Consider the following 26,184-nt stretch of genomic DNA (forward strand, 5'->3'; position numbering starts at 1 on the left):
GGTCTTGGGAGATGCAGACGGGGCCAGAAGCTACCGCAAAGACGACTGCTGTCGATTAAAGATGAAATGTGGCACAAAGGACCGCCGAAGTCAGCAGGATGCAACCAGGAGCAGCTGCAGTGTGTATAGCAGACAGGCTCTCATATGTGCTGATGCAGATGGACCCAGTGTGAGCGTACAGTTCTGAACAATCAACCAGTCTCTTCACCTATCAGGTAAAATAGGGCCCTCTACGAATCAGCTGGCTTCTTTACAACGGAAGACTTGGTCTCATTGGGGAGCAAGAACATTCAAACACAATCTGAAAAGACACGCATTTAAAGCACAGACCATATGCAGATTTACGATAATTTTGTTTTGGCATTCAGTTTGAAACAGTCAAGGAATCAAATTAAGAATTAATGATGATACCAATGCCCGAACAGGAGAATTAACGTTTGATCTGATCGCTGAACCATAAAATTTACTTATGCAATTTTAATTAAAGATCTCATTCAGTCTCATTTAATGTGACTGGGGCCAGTATCGCAAGATAAGATCGTCTCCCTTGACCTCACTGTTTTTTTAGTATTGGCAAATAAATGCAATTATAAGGTCAGTAGAGAGCCACAGTTAGTCAAGCAGAAATCTCCCATAATCGTGAAGCTGAGCTGATCCAAAGTAACCTTCCATTCCGCAATCTCAAAGACACGGCGACTTCTTGTTCCACTGAAGATAAACCATTTGAGAGATTCCTGTCAATATATCTAAAAGCACATAGGATGAAATTAAGCCTTTTCACAACTAAGCAATTCATAGTACATCAATATGCACTCAATATGCATCAAGAACTCCACGCAAGTATCACCAAGAGCAAATATCAGGTGAGCAAAGGCCTGCCTGAATTTTCAATGGGCTATAGTAAGCAGTATGAAACCATATAATTAATCTGCTTTAAAAAATGTTTAGAAAATACAAAACATCAGTTTACAATGTAAACAAAATCAGCGAAATGCCAGACATAAGTCATGCTTACCTATAATCACATTACTTTGTGACGGGAACTGAGAAACAGCCCGACTGGGACATTCACATGGTATGTACTACTGAACATACAGTGTATTTGCTAATTTCAGGCATACCAGGGATTAAATCAAGAGTTGCTCAGTGCTACAGGGAAGGAATGTCTCCCTCCTCCACATAGTTTATGCCTATATTCTGTAAGAGATCAAAATGTTCTGCCGACTCGGAGTGACTGGCATGTCACAGCAGAGATTTTACAGCACATAAATAAATGGCCAGGATGGACTGTTATCTAAGGCATTTGAGGTGGTCCTTACATTTGCATATCCTAAATTTATATGTTTATGCCCAGACTGTGCATCTTCGTTTTGTTTGGTACACTGTTGCAGTACATTACGTCTGACTTTCTGACCTAGTAATCTGGAAAATTTCTAAATAAAGACCAGAGACTTCCCCACTTTGGTGTGACCAGGCAAATCGCTCTTCATCCAACTGATTTTCAAAAACCCTGGTCTTGGCCCCAGAGGAACTGAAGCCATCAACACCAAGGCCAGTGTTCTCCTGAAATCCATGAGTCTTTGACATCTAACATGTGATCTGAGGTGCTCTGTTCATTTGCATTTTCCAAATTCAGATACGTGTGACCTCATTCTGTTTGGCACTTAATGGCACATCAGCCTGAATGTACTAAAGATGGGCTGTACGATGCAGGTTCCAGTTATCTGAGCTTTTGGTGAAATTAAGTCTTTTTCAATACATTTGCAAGCGTTTCCTGTTTATATATTGATGAAGATGGAGCTGCGCAGCTCTGTGGGGGGAGAACGGGATTGATTAAATTCACCATTATGTATGTCACCCGGGGTAAATCCAGGCCACACTGCCATCCATCTTTTTCAAAATGCACCAACCTATGCATTAAACCATGAATTTCCAACTGCTTTTGTAACTGATTTCCCATATCTCAAGAGTGCGGATTTCTTAGCAAACACTAGACAGATTGTACATCACACACACACACACACACACACGTGTAGGATATACCTATCCTTATGGGGCCCGCTCATTCACTTCGATGGGAATAATGCTAACGCTAACTATGACAACCTTAACCCCCACCCTGCCCTAACCATAACCATAAGTAATCAAGCAAAATACAAGAGTTTTTGCATTTTTAGTTTTTTTCATAGCAGTCACAGATTTTTATAAAATAGAGTTTTCCCTTTAAGGTCCACATAAGGGAAAAAAACGGATATTTATCACGTTATGGGGACATTGTGTCCCCATAAGGATAGGTATACCCGCTCACACACACACACACACACACACACACACACACACACACACACACACACACACACACACACACACACACACACACACACACACACACACACACACACACTTTGTGTCTAGTTAACAAGTACAATTTCATGCATTTAGCAGATGCTTTTATGCAAAACAATGTACAATTGAGAAAGTAGCAACAGAGATAGGAGACGAGGCTTATGTCCCTGCATTAAGGAGCAGTTGTTTCGAATTTAAACAGCAGGCTAAACTGCTATGCATGATACTGTTTTGTCACCATGGCAACTGAGAGACTATCCATACCAACAAGTTAATGGATAAAAAGCAAACCAGCCGGGGATTTGAGGCATAATGAGGTAATGCAGTATTGTCTACCGGTGTCCACTGCTGTGCCCATTTAAACATGTCACCCTCCAGCAGTATATATTTTTGTATTTTCCCAGTGGTTCCGAATGAAGTTCCTTTGGCTCTGTGTTCATTTTTTTAAGGTAAATATTCCACCGGTTAACTGCGGCCTAGGGCAGTGGACCTTTTTATTGATGTTTACAGGAAATACATTTGTGCACATTTGGTCAAAGAGAACATGCAAGGAGATTGTGACAAGAAAGCCAGACCAAGCTTCTTTCAATCAGGTGGACGTTCAGTCCTGGATTTTACTTTATTAAAAGTTTTTTTTTCTGCTCAAGCAGTAGATGAGAATTATGAGTGAATGTATTGTGTATATTGTGTATTATTTATTTTCCTGGAAACCGTAATGCAGTATATGGTGACAGCAAGGCCTCAGAGAAGCTGGAGCATGCAGTGGGCACCCACATAAAGACAGAGAAAATGCCAGCTCCACACACACAGAACAGGGCAGCAATCAGTCGCACGGCCTTGGAGACGTGAGGCACCCATGATGCCCATGCAATCCCCTATACTGCATGTTATAATAGGTTATAATCTCAGGCGTGCCAGAGGCTGCAGTGCCCTTCACTGAGCATTTAAGGAGAATCATGTCATCATGGAGAGGAGGGGGTGGATCGGAGATGGGGTGCTCTCGGGGTCAGGCAGTGCTGCAGGGCTCCTCAAGCCCCTTGTGAAAAGGCTACTGCAGAAGCCGTGGCGCTAAATGGTTCAGGGATCGGGGGTCAGGGGATCCCAGAAGCTGCACCCATTTGTCCAGTGATGGAAAACAGAACAGTTTAATTTCCAAAATTCAAATGAGGCCCTTTTCACTGGAATCTGACATGGACTGAGCGGGCTGTGTGGCCGGGGTGGGGGAGGGAGGGGATCTCCCCCCACCGACACCCACACACTGGTCCCTGTATTTTACACAGGCGCACACAAAACCCCGCACACAGGCGGCTTTATCCATTGTTCAAACACACAGACCGCAGTAATATTGGTCCAGTGATGGCCCCACCCTCCCATTCGTATCTAGCACTGCACTGGGTACGCACTGAGCTGACACAGAAACATCTCAAAATGTTGCCACACAATTAAGCAGATGAGAAATTCCTGGAAGCCTTTGGGCTTTGCAGTGTTTATAAAGGTCGTCCAGTTCTTCATTTGAAGACAACTCCAAAAGCAAAACGATTCCAGTTCTCGGGGACCAAAACAGCCAAAGCCAGCATTTGAAACTAAACAAACAGACAATGTTGGGTTTCTCAATAAATAAAATGGATAGAACAGACAAACAGAAACAGAAGAATCACTAAATGTGTGTGTGTGTGTGTGTGGGGGGGGGGGGGGGCGTGGGTATTTATAAGGGAAAACTCAATCTTATAAATATCTGTTAAAGAAGTAAAAATGCCAAAAGTCTTTTATGTTACTTAAGGTTATCATTGTTGGGATTAAGGTGTTTCTCATAGAAATGAATGGAGAGTCCCCATAAAGATATGAATACAAAAATGTATTCAAACCAAATGTTCCTCACATTGTAATAAAAACCTGTTACTCTGACATTGTGGGAACAATAAGGTTACTTATGGTTAGGTTAGGGCTGGATAGGGGTAAAGGTCCTTTTTCTGGGATTAGATTTTTCTCCACAGAAATGACTGGAGTGTTCCCACAAAGATATAATTACAAACCTGTGTGCGTGCATGCGTGCTCACGTGTTATACACACACACACACACACACACACACACACACACACACACACACACACACACACACACACACACACACACACCAACGTAGGGTATACCTATCCTTATGGGGCCGGCTCATTCACTTCTAAGTAAAAAATGCTAACGGTAACTATAACAACCTTAACCCCCACCCTGCCCTAACCATAACCATAAGTAACCAAGCAAAATACAAGAGTTGTTGCATTTTTAGTTTTTTCATAGCAGTCACTGATTTTTACAAAATAGAGTTTTCCCTTATGGGGACCAGGAAACTGGTCCCCATAAGGGAAAAAAAACTGATATGTATCACGTTATGGGGACAGCGTGTCCCCATAAGGACAGGTATACCCGCTCACACAATCAGATAAGATTTTGCATGGCTTATGCCTTATAAAATTGAATGATGAGAAGCTCACATACACAGTTAGATTTAGACAATCCCCCTCCCCCCACCAATGTATCATGCATCACACGCTCAGGAGACAAGACGAAAAAGGAATAAACGGTAAAAATTCAAGCCAATGTAAAAATACAAGTAATCCACTGCATACATTTGTGCATTTTAACAGCTAGATTTATTTGTCTAAAGCAATCTCTCTTGATGAACTAGTTTACAAATCGTGTGTCCAGCCAATGAAAGCTTATAGACAAAGCCTCCCAATATTCCCTTCACTGCATCAGTTCTCAGATTCTGAAAGATAGCGGAGCCATTTACGTCGCTTTCTGTGGTCCATGCACCATTACGATGTCACTGCTGGAAAGACCGACTGTGTTCTCGGCTGGGGGTCAGGGCAGTACGGTGCTGAGCATAACTCCTGTTATTTTCTGTTCTAAACAATTAACAAAATCTTCGAGGAATATTATCACTGAAGTAAAATAATAATAATAATTAGTTTGTGTATGTTTGCATACTACTGAGAATTCAGTTACAAGGTCTAAAAGTCCACTGAAGCATGATCACCATGATTAGGGACGGTTAGAGCATTGCTAATCGTATTGAGAGCATCCGTAATTAAAAAAAGACAATCAAAATCAAAGGCTCTCTCATTCATGCTACAAACTTGAGCTGCCGGAATGCTGCTCCATCAGGTCACCGAGATGTCCTCCTCCAGACGTGTTTACTTCACATTTCTGTTCTGGGTTTGGGTGACAGATAATCAGCCAGCCTCTCGCATAATTACAGGGGAGACCTGTAATTTCTATGTGCCTGAATTATTTCCCGAATCTATTTGAATATTTAGGATGTGTCCGGATTGCTTCAGGCACTGAGACAATTTGTTTGAAATAGCTGTAATAAATCGTTGATATGCATGCTGAAGGTAATAAGGAATGAACTGGAATACCTTTACATGCAAAGCAGTGGGAGAATTTTTTTCTTCCTCCTGGAGTGTTCTGCTTCTGCATTTTGGCACTTTTTTAACAAGTGGGTGGGCATTAAATGGGGGTCAACTTACACGTCTACTGCTCCTTCCAGAAGCAAAACAAAAAGAGGAAAAAACATCTAATTCTGTTGTTATATATATATATATATATATATATATATATATATATATATATATATATATATATACACACACACACATTGTCCATGTAATACTGTTTATGTAAATTAGGAATAAAATGGTCATAAAAGTGTACTACGGTGTACGGCACTATGAACACAGGCCCACTAAGACATTGTGCCTATAATAACTACTCGCTGCTTCCTGCCTGTTAACGAGTTTTTAATCCAAGCTGCTACAGTCCCTAAAATCCCTGCTCCTAGCGTAAGCAGGAGTTGTTTGTGGGGGATAACAAAGGCCTTCTCGACATCCAAGTAGATCATATCATAGGCCTCTCTGTGATCAATTTTTCTTGTAGTTTCCTCAAAGAACTCACTTAGATTAAACAGGATCTATTCTCCTACAGTAAATCCATGTTCGTCATCCCTCAGAATGATTTCTCAATCCAGCAATCTACCATATTCGCTTGGATTATAGCTTCCATTACTTTTCCAGTTATGCAAGTTAAACTAATTGGCCTATAGTTTGGGATTATTTCTATCCCCTTTTTTGAATATGCGCATTAGGGATTAGCATATTAGCATGCTTCCAATCATAGGGTACCACACCAGCAGATAATGATTTCTGAAATAGCGAAATTAAAGGTCAGCAAGTAATATCTCTCATCTATTTTAAAACTATAGATAAGATGCCACACCCTCATCCTGTGATTTATTTATTTTGAGCTTGGCTGGGCTTTGTAGCACATCGGCTTCAGTTATACATATATTGTGGCGCTGGGCAGACCAAGGCATCGTTGGATAAAGATGAGTGGGAAGGCATTAAAGTGAAGTTGCTCTTAAATGTAGTTCTTACAAGGACCGCATTCAAGCAACCACAACAGAGGGACCCAACACGGCGGGCAAACGTGGGGAGGTTACACAATAACCGGGAAGGCTCACACATGGTAGGATAATTACACAATGGCTAGGGACACACAGGATCACACAATACAACACACTTAGAGCTACACGTGACACTAGGGAAATAGAACACAAGTATTAACACTAACAGCAACACAGAGGCTATTGTTGACAGCATTTCCCAGCATGCTCAATGGAGCCATCTTGCCAGTGTTATACTATATTGGTCAAAGTCGAAACTGGATTAGGAATAAGAGTCGGTATGTTACTCGTGTCTTCTACAGTGAATACTCGTGCAAAACAATCAATAAACTCATTAACTATATTGATTTCATTTTCAGTTATAAGGCCCTTACTATTCTTCAGATTAGTGATTTCAGCTTTCAGAGCTCTTTTGGAGTTAAAATATTGGAAGAAACTTTTAATGTTATCCTTAGCCTCTAATGCAATTTTCCTTTCGACATTCCTCTTAGCAAGTCTAATATTACTTTTTAACTCGACCTGTAGACTTAGATACTCCAACATCATTAGTTATTTTCCGGTTCTGGAACAGAGCCCTTTTCCTCCTGAATGATTTTGTACAAAATCAGGCTTCACCTGACTATTTGTTTTCTATGAATAAACAGCTTTTTGTCCACAAATCTTTCTTTGAATTAATAATAATCTAGTAAAATCTAACAAGTCTATTATTAAAGCTTTCATGGGACTTGAAAATAATCAAGAAAAAATGGCCCCTCTTGACATGAAACTCAGCTTGTCCCCCACCCCTCAGAAAATAACTGCCTGGGCCCGCATTAACCCCGGCTGCGCCAGGGGTACTGGCTGACTGTGCTCTCTGATCTTCACTTGGATGTCACTTTGGACAAATGCATCAGCTAAATAAATCAACATATTCTGGTAATTGCCTTTAATAAAAAAGATATTACAGTTTTGCATTTTTTGGGCAAAAATATTACTGGTTCAGGGAAATAGGTCTATGACTATAGCCTTGTCTGCAACAAACCAGCTGATCCAAAATCGGTGGATTTCCCTAAAATGTGATACTTTTACCATAAACCAAATGACAGCAGTAACCTCCCCAGACATGTTTCAAGGACCCCAGTGAAGGCATTCCTTCTCTCCTGGTCACTGTCATTCAGACTGCAAATCTTTTTTTTTATTATTTCCATAATCAATTACTGTCGACAGCCATTCAGTGACACAAAATGCGTCACCAGTCTGTCCTGCTATCTTTTACAGTGGTCTATAAACCGATCCGTTTATGAGGATTTTATCTTAGAAACAAACAAAACACTGATTACATGAGCACATGAAACAAAACTATAGACGTACAGCAGCGTATCTGTTCTACCACTATACTGTATATTCATACATTTATTTATTTGTTTGCTGATGTGCATCTTTTTATATAAACTGCCTCCACAGCATGATAATCGTTGCATTTACAGCCAAATGAGGAGCACACCTTGTCCCAAACGTTTCGTCCCAAAAATAGGACAGTGTAATTAAGCCAGCATCCCTAACGGCAAAGTGACAGTCTGCATGCAACGAAAACCAAAATGGGGATCCCAAAGAAATGCTGCCGCAGGCTTCTTGTCCCAATAAACCAGTCTGTGAATGGGGACAGCAGCCTGAACGGGGGCCAGAGGAACACCAGAATGCCACCCCCCCCCCCCCACCCCCACCATTTACCGTCACATTTACCGTCACATTTACCATAGTTCCTCAGACACACTCAAGCTTCCGCCTTCCATACACATGGAAGGGGAAGCTGAACAACAAAAATTAAGCATGTTTAGGACGGATAGGGAAGTTTTTTCTTCAGTTCTCATTTTATGCAGTGGGGTGGCCTCACTCCTCGAGGACCATTTCCCACATGGATACATTTCCATATAAACATTTGTGTACATCCAATCTGAGCTCAGCTTCAAGACTGTGGGACTGCTGGACTATGTGCTGGAGGAACATCTGTCGCTATGCCTACAAATGTGGGAAACCAGCATGTCTGAAGACTGTTATCCCCTGATAGGAAGAACAGTAATTCAGTAGCAACAATTTAGTAATTGGCATTTCTTGTTCCACCTGTCTCATTACAGAGAGTCTAATTAAAAGGACTTTAAATGATTGCTTTCATTGCAGAGGCAGTACTGCTCCTTGGGTGCTCATACTGCAGATTAATTAACAAAACACTACGCTGTAGCACGGTAGCGAGCTTGAGGTCCTTATTGTCATGTTTCTGCATAACTCCTGCCCAACAAAATATCATTTTTACTTTTAAATTAGAGGTTAAACAGATGTTCCTGTAATTTCAGAAACAGAGGTTTCCAAAACAAATGCCACCCCAACCCAAACTGAATCAGGTTCTCACTGTTCCACCTGCTCTTGCTCCTTTTACCTCAACTGGAAAATGACATGATGGATTAAGTAACTGGCTCTCAGCCTTTTCATTCAAGGTCCCATTCTGATTAACCAAAGAACTCTTAATATTTAACGCTTGTTAAATACTTCAGAACTTTGTCCTAAGGTGTGTGGCAATCAAGTCCCCAAGGACACTTACATAGACTTTAATACTAACCAGGAGTCATATACGATGACAAACAGAACTGAATTTCAAAAAAAAAAAAAACAGTAAAAATAAAATGTGTTTTAATTATTATGATGTTCACTTCATTTTCATTGGATGTTAAGTAACACATTGTCAACATGGACCAGCCCCATTTATGGACTTGCACCCACATGCACAGTCACCCTCAGTCAGCCTGCAGCTACATGTCACACATTGAAACACAGTTACTATTAATGTTATGTGACAGCTATGGATCCAACAGTAGGTTGGGACCCTGAGCTTTGAGATCTAATCAGATCAGACACTGGTAAGAGAGAGCAGACACTACAACAATCTCTGCCCTTTAATAATGGCGCCCAACAGGGTCAGGACAGTTAAACATCAGAGGAACTCACACCAATAAAAAAAAAATAATAATTGATGAAACAAATGTACACTATATCTGAACACAATGGCTCCCTGACCTACAGACTGTAAGGCCTGTTCTCTGACTGCACCAGTAATCTTCTTACACTTTCAATGAGCCAAGTCCTTCATAAAACATGGATGCCTTTTTAACAAACTGAGTATTAATGATCTGCATATCTTGTATGACCTTCAGCAAAATAAATTCAAACCATTAAGCACCCCTGGAAACACTCCTGAGATTAACCATAATGCTCCTTTAAATCTTTAATCACCGTGACTTTATTAACACTTGTGATCAGTGGGGGAAATCACACAATTTTACAGATCAGTAAAGCATACTCAGTAATTTAATGTGGGAGATTGCTCCATTCAAGATCTCCCGAGAGCTACAAGTTCCACACATGCTGCAAGCCACACCTAATGGTTATCAGGAAAACTGGCAGAGTAATAACTGAATGTGTGTGGTTAACACCTGAATTCATCATGGCTGCCAGTCAGTTGTCTTACCTAACCAGCTCACTGCACTTATCACAAGTTTACACTTATCATCTGATTTGTGGATGAAACCCAGAAATGAGAGGAAGCAAAAAAAAACAATAGACACTGTTACCTAATGAGCATGTTTACTTTCAGAAGTGATCGGACGCCTCTGTGCTTATCATCAATATCACAGTGACAGTGAGAAAATTGCCAGCTTCCAGCATCAGCCAGCTTTAGGCTTCCACTTTGTGACCCTATTGGGAAGCCGTGTGCAAAGCTATTAGATGGAGTTAAAAGGTGTCCTTTATATATCCTAGTGTAACTGTCTCTGTAGGCCCAATAAATCATCTCTTACACATTACTACAGATAAACATTCCTAATGCATAAACGTTTTATTAGATTTTTTTGTTAAAATTCAGAACTTTTGGTTTTGCACTTTTGTAATTCTATATATTACAGCATTTAAAGCAAATTGCGCATGTGTGCATTTCTGCATTTCGGTCGAGATCAAGTTCTAAATCAGTTAACCAGACTAAACAAACAACTACATATATACATGAACAAATGGGTAAGCAAAATAAAAAAAGAGACAAGATTTACTAGGTGAGAAGAGTGATGAAAGATATGCCACACTAAACAATCTATGTCTTGCAATAATAACAAGTCTAACAAGTAATTAGTTCAAGTCCCACAGTAATTCAACTGGCATTGCTAAGATCTGTCTAAAGCAATGAAAATTTCCATAAACGAGGTTCAATCTGCCTCCCTCTTTCCAGATGTTCTTCTTTCATTATGCAACTACAGCAGGCAGGGATTTAAACGTGATTTGTGGTAAGGCCAGAGAGAAGAACAGGGTCAAACATATAAAAGAGAAGCATCCCAACGGAAGCTAGATCAGATGCCATTCCTCTTATACAGACAGGCAGTCCCAGCAGTAGAAAGTTGAGGGCAACATGAAGCCAGACCTTTCATTATGGTGATAATGAGGGTGCACACTGTTCTTTCCCAGATTTAATCATTCAATTCTGCAATGATTTGAAGCTATTTCACTGGCACAGAAATCCTTGTATATCATATACAGCAGCTCACACGTCCCAGTATTAGCCCTTCATGGCTGGTCATTGTACTTTGCTGAAGGTGCTGCAGAAAAAGATGAGCCAACCTTTAACCCTCATACATTTCCACCTCTAAAGCCAGACCACTCAAAGCTCTCCACCATTAGCTCAAAGGTATCCCAGCGGTACTGTATGGCCATGGCAACCCACCACCGAGATCTGTAACAGATTTATGTCTCCAGCTGTGTTCCCATGTTTCCCAGAGGAGGTCTGTAGGGCTGTGAGATCATCACCACCAGCCCTCCCCCAGATTCCCATCTCCCCATGTCCATCCCTGCCACCTCACTCTGGCATCCATCATCCTGGCAGTGGATTAGATCTGTGCTCCCACAGGCTGAAGCTGTAGCCCCTGCCTGGGTGCCCGTCAGACCGTTAATTCCGGTAGGGCCAGAAAACTAGTGTGATGAATGTGAGTGGGATTATGAGAAGGGGAGGTTAATTCCCTTCACAATGAATCTCCCAAGAAGGCTGTGGTGACCTCTCCCCCGTCTGTCCCATACACTCTATGCTCGCAGTCAAGGTCGTCTCTAAGCACACGGAGGTCCTGGTATCTGTAAGACATGGACCATTTGTTGCTGGCAATCACATGGCCATTCCAGTAATCACTCTCACAAAAAGGCAAAGGACGAGATGAACTTTTTGTGTCTGAGTAGACCTAATAAAACTGACAGAAGCTGCCAAATCAGCATGGGATCTTAATGAGATTAGGCAGAGATCATCCCCATAACACCGTGATTTACAACATAGAAACCTTTTTTTTATTATTCTGTAGTTTCCCTCTAGGTTAAATGGAAAAGATAAATATGACCTAAGAGAGAGATATTTTTCCAAAATGTTTTGATGCAAATCTGATCTGGTTAAATTTGTAACTGGGCATTCATTGGAAGCTCAGGCTAGCTGCACTTGTGCATTTATGCCTAGTCACCTGTTTGGTAGATGTATATCTGTAGTGTGCAATTTGATTTGTAGTATGCTATTTGATTTGTAGTATGCTATTTGATTTGTAGTATGCTATCTGACTTACTTGTACGTCACTTTGGACAAATGGGTCAGCTAAATAAATATAAATGTAAATATAAATAAAACCTCTACTGTACCTATAAAATGAGTTATGAACATGAATCAGAAAAAAATAACTTTTGAAGAGAATAGCTCTGTGGTCATAATCTAAGTAAGAACGAATTTTAAATAAAGGAATGCCAATTCTTACTATCCCTTTTCTACCTACTCTAATTAAAGTGACTTTCTCCAGTTTTTGCAAATACTATACCACACAAAACACACAAGATTAAAATGCCACACAAAGACACAGTTGAACAGTAAAATGAAAGGGATATCACGCCGTCTTTCATACTGTAAGCCTTCATCGGCTTCTGATCCTAAAGCCTGGATAAGTCCGCAGCAGTGTTTTGTTTTGTTATTTATCAGAACTTTCCAGAGTGCTGCTGCTCTTCCCTTTAAGCAAATACTCCATTATTTCCCATCATTCACAGGGACACAGCCCCAACTCCAGATGTGCATAAGCGTGCACACGCACGCACACAGACCTGTAATCATATCTTTGTGGGGATCGCTCATTCATTTCTTTAGGAAAAATGCTACATTAATCCCTACGCTGCCCTCATCTTAACCATAAGTAACCATACAAAATAAAAGACTTAACAATTTTAGATTTTTTGACTGCATACACCAATTTTTTTTTATAAAATTGAGGCTTACATTGTGGGGAACTGAAAAATGTCCCCACAAGCAATAATGTAAAAGATGTTACGACATTATGAGGCCCTTTGGTTCCCACAATGTGGTAAATCCATCCCTTCCCCCCCCACACACACACACCTTGACCAGCATAGCATAAGTTCACAAAAAAATCGGTATGGTATCACCTGTTTGATCTTCTTTGCTGGGAGATTTAATGAGCTGGCCGCTTTGGAATTGCATGCTCCTTCCTGCAGATAAGCCATCCACCTCCTCATTACCTGCTGAATGATGCTCCCTGAGTAACTGAACAAATATTATACTGGACTTCTGTTAACAAATTCAGCTATGCCTTAATTAAACTAAGCTTATATTTTTTTAAGTTTCAGCTTGTATTCTGATATTGCAATCAGTGTGCAAGTGGGACCACACTGAATATATTCAGCAAAGTTCCTTTTGTTGTTTGTGAACTTCAGAATCTGTTTCGTGGCGAAAAGGAAGGACGGCTTCATAAGAAAACAAAAAGAATGTGAATCTACAACCAAATCTTATAGCATTTGAACAGAAAACCAATGGCATCCATTAGACAGTGGCATGCCAGCCAATGATCTGCAAATTAAACAGAGCAGAGTGTAGCAGAGTTCTTATGGTAATCTGATTTTAAAAAATCGTACTCAGATGCACAGAGAAATAAGGACAGAGAACACCCCTATTACCCTGTTTTTGAGCCATCGAGCTATCATATATCCTTTTGTCCCGTAACATCTTTTCCTCATTTGTAGCAGAGTGTATAACTGCAATATTGAGCTGTATAAAAGGGTGGCTTAACATCAACATGTTGAGTGCTCTGTAATGTCAGGATGTTATGAGTGCCCTGTGCAAGGAAAGAAATGATTTACATACATTTTTAAAAGCTCTTTCTCCCCAGTGAGTGGAAACCAGCCCCAGCCTACCAATCAATACGTCCCTGAGGGCTTCAGGGAGAGAGAGGAAGACAAAGGATTTGTAGAGAAACAAGAAGAACAGAGAGCTGAGTGGGGGAATCGTTAGCAGGGAACAGACAGTTAGGAGAGGGGATACACAGACTACACCCATTACTGGAAAACCAGCAGCGTCATCGGCTTGATACTTGTACAAACGTGTATTCTGTAAAGGGAAATTGTGGATCAAAAAAAAGAAACAGAGAAATTGAAGGTGTCAGACATCTCCAAATCAGGACATCTGGATTAATAAGCAGTGACAGTCGTGAAAATCTGTAAAATCAGTCTTGGATTGGAAACGAATTATTTGTTCAGATTTCCAATATTATCTTTTTCTCAAGTATATTTTGTATTTCAACTAACTGATTTATTTTGAAGTCAAAATAACTTTAATGCACAAGATAATCAATTCTGAAATATCTTTTACAAAGTGACAGATGAGTTGCATTAATAGTGTTTAACCATTTTATGAAGCGTTGACGATGTGCCTGCTCACAGCTTCCACAAAAAAAGGTGTGTGTATTTAATAGTGACAAAAACAAAGAATTCTTGGAAATTGCCCCAAGGCATACAGGCCTAGCGAGCTGTGTGCAGGGATGCTGAGCTGATGGCAGAACAGTGAGGGGGCCTCGGACTTGTGAAAACACCACGGTTTAATAAAAGTGGATGAGACTCAAGCCTGACACATATTCACACGCACGCACACACACACACGCATGCACGCACACACACGCACGCACGTTTATTGGATTGAGAGAGGCATTTGACTTAGAAGGGTATTTAGGAGTGTACTTACACAAGAGCTCACTATGAGGAGTGTGGAAGAGAAAGGAGGAAGGACATGTGTGACGTGCAACAGCTCCAAGCGACAATGACATACATGATAGCAGCTCCAGCCACAATGCCCACCCATGGCCCATAGTCCTCCTTAGGATAATATTCAGGCAGGGAGACAGGTTCCAGCTCCACCACCTCCACAGTGTTGATAGCACTAGAAACCAACCTTTGGCCTCTGCATAAGTAGCCCAACTCAGTCCTCACTTCCCATGTCCATCAGAGCCTGGTCACTTACTGGGAAATGCACATTAAAGACAAGTAGGCTTGCAGCAGGGACATTATTGAACTGTTAAGTACCTGCTCTTGAGAAAAAGCCGACAAGGAACCAGCTTCTCCTTAATACAGCCTGGGTAATTTGTTCTGTGGCAGAGAAATCTGTCAGTAGCTCCAAGACGACACTGAAACTAAATCGCACCATAACAGTAAACTGGTGTATGTATCTGAACTGAGCCAAGCAACCACTAAGACACAGAAGCAGGATTAATGAGCTTCTCATTCCCATTTTCAACACATCAGCGGTCTTCTCAATTAGGGCCATTACCCAACTTCACTGAGGCTTGTGCAGTGAGCAATATGTTGACTGTATGGCTCCCTACATCGGCTATAATTAAATTCCCCGTTGACATAAAATGAGATGCAAATTGCCTAATGACGGAAAGATTGCAGCTCCAATGATCTTGCTATATGATCTGAAGTGCTCTTGACTTCCCCTGTTATTTCAGGGTTTGAGGCCGAGGCAGGCACTTCTGGACTCTGTCAAATACACCCACAACACAATATATCCACTTATAATGTTCTGTCCTCTGCGGCTTCCCACAGACCTCAGAGATGCAGAGATTCTTACTAAAAAATGACAAGTCCTTTCATTCCTCTCAAGAAATAATCCAAAATAATACTCTGTATGGATGCAGGCGTTCCACACCGTTTGTAAATATGAATCTAATACTGGTGGTTGAAGCGTGCCAAGCTCTGACATAAGAATGAAATCTTTCTTGATGCCAACCTGTAATCACAAAAACACACAGCATTAAAACAAAACACATTAAGTGTATTTCTCACGAGGGTCTGTTATTTTCACAACTTTCACACCTAATAATGAGCACGCAGAGGCTCTGAGCTCAATCCAATCCACCGACACCCCACATAAGTCTGGTCGTTGTGCTGAGGTGGGGCATTGATTCTCACTTGAAAATTCTACTTCAAATTGACTTTAAGAGGAACCATGACAGCAGAGACTAAGTGGTGGGTGATTACTTCACCCAAGGATTTCTATATTTCTTTTGTTTCATGTGAGCATGATATGCACACACTTATCTGTCAGCTCTCGAAAAGTAAATTGCAGGCAATAAACAAAGACCTCATCTCTCATTTCTAACATAATTATTCTATCAGATGATCAAAATAAAATCCTTTACACAGGCAATAGGTTATATTCTGCTGGCTTGTGGATATGGCCCATAAACGAATTGTTAAATTTATTAGCTGAATCTATTCAATAATTTTCCAATTGCAGAATCATGCCATAGTGCTTATTTTACATTTCCTTTCAATGGCGACGTAGAGGCCAGAAAAATGTTATTCTGTAATCATGTGTGACAAAAGAAAGGCTCTCAGAGTTACTCCTGTATTACCCCACTTGGTTATTTATGGGACAATATTGTGCAGCATCCCAGCAGCGTGGAGGCAGAACAATTTGACAGCGGATAAGAGCAGAAATGGATTTAATAATGTATGATGAGGAAGAGAGCGGATGTGGCACTGTTATCCATTCTCACCACCACGGAGAGCACCCGGCAACACTCGCTCAACATCCTGTGATGTTACTTATACCATCAGCGACCCGCAGCCTGTCTGTGATCACCACAGGTACGCAATGAGCGAGAACGTAACGAGGGAGAAGGAGAGAGCGTGATAACAGGCAAACAATTTCCCCAAAGCTGGCAAGAAGCACATTTCCATTCAGATGGTATTATCCTGAAGTGAGTGACATTTAGGAAGATTACACATTAATTCACTGGCAGCAGTTTGGGCAGGGACGTGTGGCACAAACACTCTCCAGCGGGGCTGAAGGGCTCTGCTCATCCAAGGGGAAACAAATCCTGCTCTAAGCACAACCCAAAACCTGGCAGGGGGAAATCGGGGGGGGGGTGGGGGGGGTGGGGTGGGGCTACACATTGGGCTGGGCAATATGGACAAGTAAAACATATCTCAATATTCAATATTTGTCATCAGAATAGTGAGAAACGATATATGTGCATGTCTGTATGTATACACACACACACACACACACACACACACACACATACACACACACATACACACACACACACATACACACACACACACACACACACACATACACATAGAGACCTGCAATCATATCTTTGTGGGGACCATCCATTCATTTCCACAGGCAAAACCCAAATCCCAACAATGACAATCTTAACTCTACCCAGCCCTAACCCTAACCATCAGTAACCAAACCAAATACAATTTTATAGTTTTTTGATTAAAGTCACAGATTTAATGAAATTTAATTTCCTCTTCTGGGACCTGAAAAAATGGTCCCCACAACGTAAAATAACAGGTTTTTACCACATTGTGGGGACATTTTAGACACTCGGATGATGTCATCTAAAATCAGTTAGCACATTGGATGTATTTCAAGGAAAAATATCTGAGTTTGGTACTGTATAATAGGACCAACAGACATTCTTAATCTTATGAACTACTCTCTCTCTCTAGTGTCAGCATAATTTATTGGGAAGCCAAAATGATCCCAAACTGCTGATGTAAGTGATGTGGGCGGGACACTGAGCTCTCTAGCTCTAGCTGTAACCAGCTCAAAGCCACAATTAGCAAAATGTTTTCCATGTTGAACATGGTCTTGTGTATTTATGTTTCACCCATGTCAAGAAAGAAAGAAAATTAATTTCACTGAGCATTCAAAACTGAAAATGCTATAACTGAAAGGCACACAACAAATATGTATACCGTTACAGCCCTTGTCTTTATATGATATTGATTGCGGATATACAGGCATAAAACCTCAAACACTATTTTTGGCCAGTGTTTCAGTTTCATTGCCCAACCCCTGTGTGTGTGTGTGTTTGGTGTGTATTCATATAGATATATGTGGCTTTGACTTAAAATTAAACATTTAGCCAATATCATTCCTACTTGTAGTTGTGTTCAAAATAATAGCAGTCAGACATCACTAACCTGATCCATCACTGTTTTTGGTAGAAATTCATTTTGTACCTTTTTCTACATGGCAAATAATTTGTTAGTAGGTGTAGTAGAATAATAGAAAACCAATAGACATGACATGCATGCTGCTGGTTCTGTGTAATCGAACCATTAATTGAAAGGGGCGTGTTTAAATTAATAGTAGTGTGAAGTTAAATTAGTAAGGTAACTCTATTTGTGAAAAAACAGGTGTCAATTACAGTCCTTATTTAAGGAAGGAAGGCAGCAAATGTTGTACATGCTGGTTATAGTGCATTTCTCTCAAAAAATCTCAGTAAAATGGGTCGCACTTTGATTAAAAAGTTCATTGGAGAAGGAAAAACATATAAAGAAGAGCAGAAATTGATAGGTTGTTAAGCAAAAATGATCTCTAATGCTTTAAAATGGCAACCAAAACCTGAAAGCCATGGAAGAAAACGGAAAACTACTAATCGAATGGATCGGAGAAAAGCCAAGATGGCAAAGACTCAGCCAATGATCAGCTCCAGGAAGATCAACGAAAATGTAAAGTTATCTCTGAATACTGTGACAATTAGAAGGCGCTTCTGTGAAGCCAAGCTACTGGCAAGAAGCCCCCGCAAAGTCCCATTGCTGAAAGAAAGACACGTGCTGAAGAGGTTACGATTTGCCAAAGAACACATTTACTGGCCTAAGGAGAAATGGCGCAACATTTTGTGGTCTGATGAAAGCAAGATTGTTTTTTTTTGGGTCTAGGGGTTGCAGACAGTTTGTCAGACGTCCCCCAAACACTGAAGTCAAGCCATAGTACATTGTGAAGACAGTGAAGCATGGTGGTGCAAGCATCATGATATGGGGATGTTTCTCATACTATGCTGGTGGGCCTATTTATCACATACCAGGGATCATGGATCAATTTGAGTAATATTAAATACTTGAAGAGGTATTTGGCATATGCCGAAGAAGATATGCCCTTGAAATATGTGTTTCAGCAAGACAACGACCCCAAACATACCCAAGAGGGTCTAGCTGCAGATGCCTGTAGAGTGGAGCTCCACAGGAAACACGTGATCTTTAAGGACATAAAGTGGAGCTCCGGTTAGGGTTAGGGTTAAGGTTAAGGTTAGGGTTTATTTGCTGTATCACAGAGTTGAGATCACGTACTTCCAGTGGAGCTCCACTCTACAGGCGTCTGCAGCTGGACCCTTCTCAACACACCAGTAAAAAAGCAACATCTTGGCTCCAGACCAAGACGTTCAAGACGTTATGGAGTGGCCAGCCCAATTCCTGGACCTAAACCCAATAGAAAACTTGTGGAATGACATCAAACACGCTGTGTCTGAGGCAAAACCAAGAAATGCTGAATAATTGTGGAATGTAGTCCAATCATCCTGGGCTGGAATACCTTATCACAGGTGCCAGAAGTTGGTCGACTCCATGCAACACAGATGTGCAGCAGTTCTCAGAAACCATGTGTCATGCCCGGCTCATCCGCTCCTCGTGTGTGCCACGCCCCCTGATTACCCACGTGTGATTCCCTGATCGTCTCCATCTGTGTCCGCTTATTTTGATTGGTCCTGTCCTATTTAAGTCCTGGTCTTGCCTGTTGCCCATGTCCGTCATTCTGGTTTGGTGACATTAGTCTTTGTCTGATGTTCCCCGCAACCCGTGTCCAAAATAAATCCCCGTTTTCCCTGCTTTTGCCTGCTCGCCTGCTTCCTGCTCGTTGCCTGCCCAAATGATCGCCCGCTCACTTGACGATCGCGGCGATCGTGACACCATGGTTATACAACTAAATATTAGTTCTGTGATTCAAACGGGGGGGCATGGTGGTGCAGTGGTTAGCACTGTTGCCTCACACCTCTGGGACCCGGGTTTGAATCTCCGCCTGGGTCACATGTGTGTGGAGTTTGCATGTTCTCCCCATGTCGTCGTGAGGTTTCCTCCGGGTACTCCGGTTTCCCCCCACAGTCCAAAAACATGCTGAAGCTAATTGGACTTGCTAAATTGCCCATAGGAATGCATGTGAGAGTGCATGGTGTGTGAGTGTGTCCTGCGATGGGCTGGCCCCCCATCCTGGGTTGTTCCCAGCCTCGTGCCCATTGCTTCCGGGATAGGCTCCGGACCTCCCGCGACCCAGTAGGATAAGCGGTTTGGGAAATGGATGGATGGATGGATGGATGGATGATTCAAAGGGAAGCTAAGTCTTGATGATTTTTTTTCAGTTTACACAGTGAATGTTTGAGTTTGTAAAGAAGAATGCAGAAACTGCAATTTTTTTAAACAGCCTAATATGGATCATTTTCTTAATTTTTTTAGAAAGGATTATGCATGTATAGAAATAAAAGCTATTAAAAGGACTTTGGGCTTTATACACTTTTTTATACACACTGCTATTATTCGGAACACTAGTGTATATTTAAGTGGACAAGATGTTTAATTTTAAGTTAAAGCCACATGTGATACATCACAAACTCTTATTAAAACAATGCATTTAAAGCTAAATGCAAATACAGGGTTTCATACCCTATTTGCAAGCGTCCAGCTATAACTATTTATTACATAGATGTTCATTATTGCAAACATTAGTCTCAAATTAAAGATACAAATAAATTATGCCTAGGCCTCAAAAAGCATAAAGCACCCTCAACACTACTCTTAAAACAGTGATTGACTGATTTTAGCTGTGTATTCTGGGAGCTTGTATAACGTCACGACCAAAGCTCTTGAATTTTTCACATCCAGGAAGAAATATTGGTTTTTATTAAGAAAGACTTCAAGAGCCCCAATTATAACACGCCATAGTATATCGTATATTGATATAAAGAGTATTGCATCATTGTATATTTAATATATAAAATACACCGATATATACGGTACAAATTCAGTATACCTCCCAGCCCTAGGCAAGGGTAAAAGTTGTTGATTGGGGGGGATTAGCAGATGATCCGTATCGGGGGGGGCACATGGCTCATTCGGGGGGGCATGGCCCTAAATGCCCTCTCATGACGCAGACCCTGCGAGTAACACAGGAAGCCCTCGCGGTCAAAGGAAGACTTTGCTCACTAAACAGCAGAAAAAACCTGCGATGCACACCATTGTGAACTACGTGTTAAAATGGCAAATTACACCCAGTGTAGGTGTCCTCTCCTAAACAACCACATTCTCGCCAGAACCATCCGTGAGTTTTCATGAACGCAGAGGAGCAGGCAGAGAGGAAGATGTACCTGCGACTATTCATGAGTTCCACCTCTCTGCCACAGATTCTCAGTTGGCTTTGACAGCCTAGAATGCAATTTCATCTGCTTAAAGCCAGATAATAAAGTCGTATTCAAGTCGGTGCTTTTTCTTCAGAAGATCACTTCAGAAAAGTGTATGTCACAGTTCTCATCGCGCTACCCCTTTGTGCTGTCGTAAATATAAAAAAACCTCAATTTAACAAATAATTAATGACCAATGAGGCCAAAAAACAACATATTATAATGTGTCAGGGGTCACCGAAGGTGCCGCCAAAAGGCCAGAATTCAGCAGCCGATGCTCCGGGACTCAAACAGCGGAGCACAGAGGAGCATAGACTTCCTGTACGTCTTTAGTCGACCCATCAGGAAGCCAATGTACTAGGCAGAGGAAATACAGACACACGTATATATAGCAGCATGCTGTCAATCTTGCAGCACCTCTAAAGAAGCAGGGAAGATCTTTATTTAAAACGCGGCTTCTCCTACACAGAGTCTGTTAAAACTACTGATGGTTTATTACATATGCTGTCAGGGTTTTTCATAAGCAGCTCGGCATTTTCCACTCTTTCCCCCTTGAGAATGCATCATGGTGGCTCCTTTTCAGGTTGGGTGCCTTACTATAATGCCAATCATCAGACCGTGATTATGGGAACAGGCTGCTTACTGGTCCTCTCATTCCCCAATGCAGAGAGTGGCACAGGACTAATCATACTATTGCTGTAATACTTACAGCACCTTAAATATGGCTACACAGATGACCGGTTGTTTTGAATTATAAAAGGAATATCTCTTTTGTTATAGTTATAGTTTAAAACAATGCATACAAATTTAGTAACCCGGTGCTTTATCAGAAGCAGACTCATACTTATTACTTAATATCTAGCTAAACCTGACTAATTGACTAGAATGGCAGGGGCCTACTTTGTACTTTAAGTCAAAAGCCTGGTTCTTCCATCACCATGCCAGTTGCAGGTCCAATATTACGCGCCCCTGTCTGCAGGCATGTCAACGTACATCAGTGTGTCAGCAGGCAGCCATGCTTCTCTAAAGGACAAATTCCACAGAATAATTACATACGTATCCCAGGCAACAGCCCAGGCAAGTCATCCAGTTACTGATAATCCAGCAGCAACATGAAAATGAGGACGAGACCAATTAGGGTTGTGATAAAGTGTGTGTGTTTGAAGAAGGCAGGTGGGGGGGGTGGGGTAGGAACCTAGCATTCAATTATTCATAGCAAGAAAAATTATCATCAAGATGGGCTGTTTCGGATGAATAATTGATTCTGTCTCTCTTGCTTATCGAAAAACATACACATTCTTCCTAATACATGAAAATCGGCAAGAGGACTTGATTGTAGAAAATGGTGAGTCTGAAGGACCTGTGCTGTCCAGCAAGGAAACACAACCTAAGTCCAGGCATTCTGAGTGCCTTTTCACATGTTACTAACTTTATGGATTTATTTATTTACTTGCTAGTGATTATACCTATTTAAGCCTTTTAGATCAAGTACTGTGCTTAAGAGTATAGTTGGAAGCTCTCCTGGGATTTTTCAGTTAAATCCATCTCTTGATAACTCTACTTATTCTCCCTCTTTCCACAAGGAGGACGTGAGTATTACCCTCTCATAGCCATAACGGCCTCTCTGTTATTTTTGTCTTCTTCTATTAGCTAAGTGAACTAATGAGTTGAGCTCGATATGGAAAAGGAAGAAGAGACCCATGCAAAGTATCTGAACATCTGCTTCAAACCAAGCCTGTTGGTGGTCAGAATATAAATAACTGCAAGACATGTTCCTCATTAGAGGGGAACTGACATGCAGCATGCTGCCCCTTATATTCAGCAGTAACAGTAAGGTCTGATGGTCACAGCCAAGGAGGTGTACTTCCTGTCCCATCTCAGGGGATTGCTGCTGCAATTGTCCCATTTAGAGCGACACAGCCCTTGTTTGTTGTCATGGTGATACCTGTAATGCAGTCCATTGATAGTCCTAGCACAGGTTTCATGTATAGAGAAGTAAAGGAGACAGAAAGAGCAGGGCATGCAAGAGGAATCTCTCCTTTCTGTTTAGTCAGGAGGGCAGAGGTGGATGGGGGTTACCGATCACGATTGTTATCACTGACTTACAAGGCTGAATTACATCAGACGATGAAGTGAAATAATAACAGCATTTCTCCATGTTTTATAGAAAAATCAGTTTTACAGAAAATTCAAAGCTTCCCTTCATACAACACAGAACTAAGTGATTTCCTGACAGAAACATTAATCTGTTATGACTGAATCAATCGCTTATATAAATCTTCTATTTAGAAATCAGGATGCAGCAGCACCCTTGCAGATTACGTGCAATGCGTGGCGTTTATGAGAAACAGGCCCTAGACATGGCAGGCGTCAACTGGGCCTGCACGATACCACATGGGGTGGAAACCGCACAGCATCTGCACCATCGATATCGCTTCGTGTCGGACACTCGCAGCAACCTGCATCAAATGGATGCAGTCAGAGGGGTATCGATTTGTAGCACAACAAATAATGCTGGTTCTGTTTATTTCTGGCTTTCAGTTTCCCAGCCATGAAGCCGAGTTCGGTATAAACTTTCAACACGGACACGCTATGAATGAGGCTGCTTCGGCTGCTTGTTTTCCCATCACAAACTGGACAGGCGTCTGTAAGTGGAAAGGACTTAGAAAGCCGTATTTCAGTAAGTTAACAGATACATTATGCCTGGCATTCGTGAGCATGTGTGTCTGGAATTTATGAATAAAGTGTAAAGTATAAAGTGTTCGAAAAAGACAAGTCACATGACTGTGTATGTTGGCAGAATTCTGTGTGGTGATATTTCACTGGTGATACACAGGGGTGACAAGAAGCTCTTGGCTCATAATAAGACAATGGCATCCATTAATATTAATGAGCAGCTCTGGGTCTCTTCTTGCCACTGCTGCTCTGTGGATACAGGCGGACAGGAAGGAAACTAATTTGTGTTGGATTCTTGGGATGAGGTTTTCCGTACTTTTCACGAGAGCTGCGCAGGGATGGCAAACAGTTAACGCATGACAGCTCGAGTCGAGCAGCGTGAAACCTTTCATCCAGCCTTTCTGAAACGCGTCACCTTGCTCATTTATAGCTAAGCTCTGTGGCAAACAGCATGCCTTAAACTCTGTCAAGGAGGGGGGCTGTCTTCCCCTACACTCCATGAGCTGCAATCTCTGCTCTTCATTCAGTTTTCGCTGAAACAGGCAACTAAGTGAGTCTTAGAATATTATCAGGCAAACATTTTTAACTGCAAAGAAATGTAACCTAATAGGATAGGCAAACCACTGCTATTGTCTAACATTTCTTTCATGAAAAGAACATGTATAGGTTGTCATTCTGATAAGAAACCACTCAGTTTAATCTGGAAGAGTACCTTGCAAAGTCAACTTCAGCTTTAATAGAAAATCAATAGCGTAATAAATGACTGCGACCTTAAAGTGTGCCTGAGCACGATTCACAGAATATGAACTGTAATATGTCTGGGTATTTTCACCTATTCTACTGAGGTCATGGACTCGTAATAAGAGATGTATAATCACATATTCTTTACTCTACATTTGTCCATGTATGTATAAGATCATGGTCGCCGCATGCATACAGCAATGAAATTCTACTGGACCAACAGAGGGCAGATGTATTGCAACAAGCAAAAATACAAGCCAGGTAGTGAAATTGGTAAAAATGTAATGAATAGTTTTACTGGGTTTGACAGTATTATAGTATTATAGTATGCTGTGAGGGGCAGCATGGTGGTGCAGTGGTTAGCACTGTTGCCTTTGATTCTCCGCCTGGGTCACATGTGTGTGGAGTTTGCATGTTCTCCCCATGTCTTCATGGGGTTTCCTCTGTGTACTCCGATTTCCCCCCACCGTCCAAAGACGTGCTAATTGGAGTTGCTAAATTGCCCGTAGGAGTGGATGTGTGAGTGAATGGTGTGTGAGTGTGCCCTGCGATGGGCTGGCCCCCCATCCTGGGTTGTTCCCTGCCTCGTGCCCATTACTTCTGAGATAGGCTCCGGACCCCCCGCGACCCAGTAGGATAAGCGGTTTGGAAAATGGATGGATGGATGGATATTTTGAACACCTGCCGACAAACTGCAGCCCTGAGGACTTCAAATTCCACTGCCAGTCAAAAAATAAAAATACATAAATATTCCCTTATACCTTACCTTGCCAAAATCCCGCACATCAAAAAGGTCAAGAGGTTCGAAGAGCTCAATGTTGCGCAGTCCAAACTTGTCATGGCACACTTTGAGGAATGTCCGGATGTTCTTCAGACATAAGAACTGAAAGAGATCATAGATATCAATAGATAAGAATCACTCAGAGAGGAAAAAATGGAGGCAAAATTCAGTTAGAAAAGTGTGAATCATGCTTAGTTTAGACAAACTTTCATGCGTTGGAAGATAACAATTATTACCAGACCATCCACAAATCAACCCTGTCAAGCTTTAGACCATGTTACCAACCCCATTGATATTACATCCAAAAGAACAAAAAGCAAAGAGCCCAAAGTGTTTGTGTCCCTCTCACTCTGCATCTCAAATCACTCCTACAACCACCATAAACCATGTTTACTCTAGTGAGTTCCTGCGCTGGCGTGTATGCTGGATGAATTAAATCGCTGAAACCCCCAACACGAAGAAAATACACAAATTGATCACTGTGGACATTTATTGGTTTCCTAGTAAGACACGGCATTTGAAATGCATCTGCAATATGGCCAGAAGTCCATAAGGGTCCACAACGAATGTATCCTAATTCTTTGTACTTTATGCCACAGCAGCTGGAGAA

At 41.5% G+C, this 26,184-nt stretch overlaps 1 protein-coding gene across 2 annotated transcripts in view; it reads right to left on the bottom strand.

The window, feature by feature from the left end:
- The window catches only part of LOC125725716 (guanine nucleotide exchange factor VAV2-like), a 103,849-nt gene that overhangs the window by 42,410 nt on the left and 35,255 nt on the right, over positions 1-26,184 (bottom strand). For both annotated transcript variants that reach the window (XM_049002558.1, XM_049002557.1), the window contains exon 2: positions 25,560-25,676. In XM_049002558.1, the coding sequence (XP_048858515.1) occupies positions 25,560-25,676 (117 nt within the window). The remainder of the gene's footprint in view (positions 1-25,559; positions 25,677-26,184) is intronic.

This window comes from Brienomyrus brachyistius, chromosome 2 (genome assembly GCF_023856365.1).
Source record: "Brienomyrus brachyistius isolate T26 chromosome 2, BBRACH_0.4, whole genome shotgun sequence".
Taxonomy (NCBI): Eukaryota; Metazoa; Chordata; class Actinopteri; order Osteoglossiformes; family Mormyridae; genus Brienomyrus; species Brienomyrus brachyistius.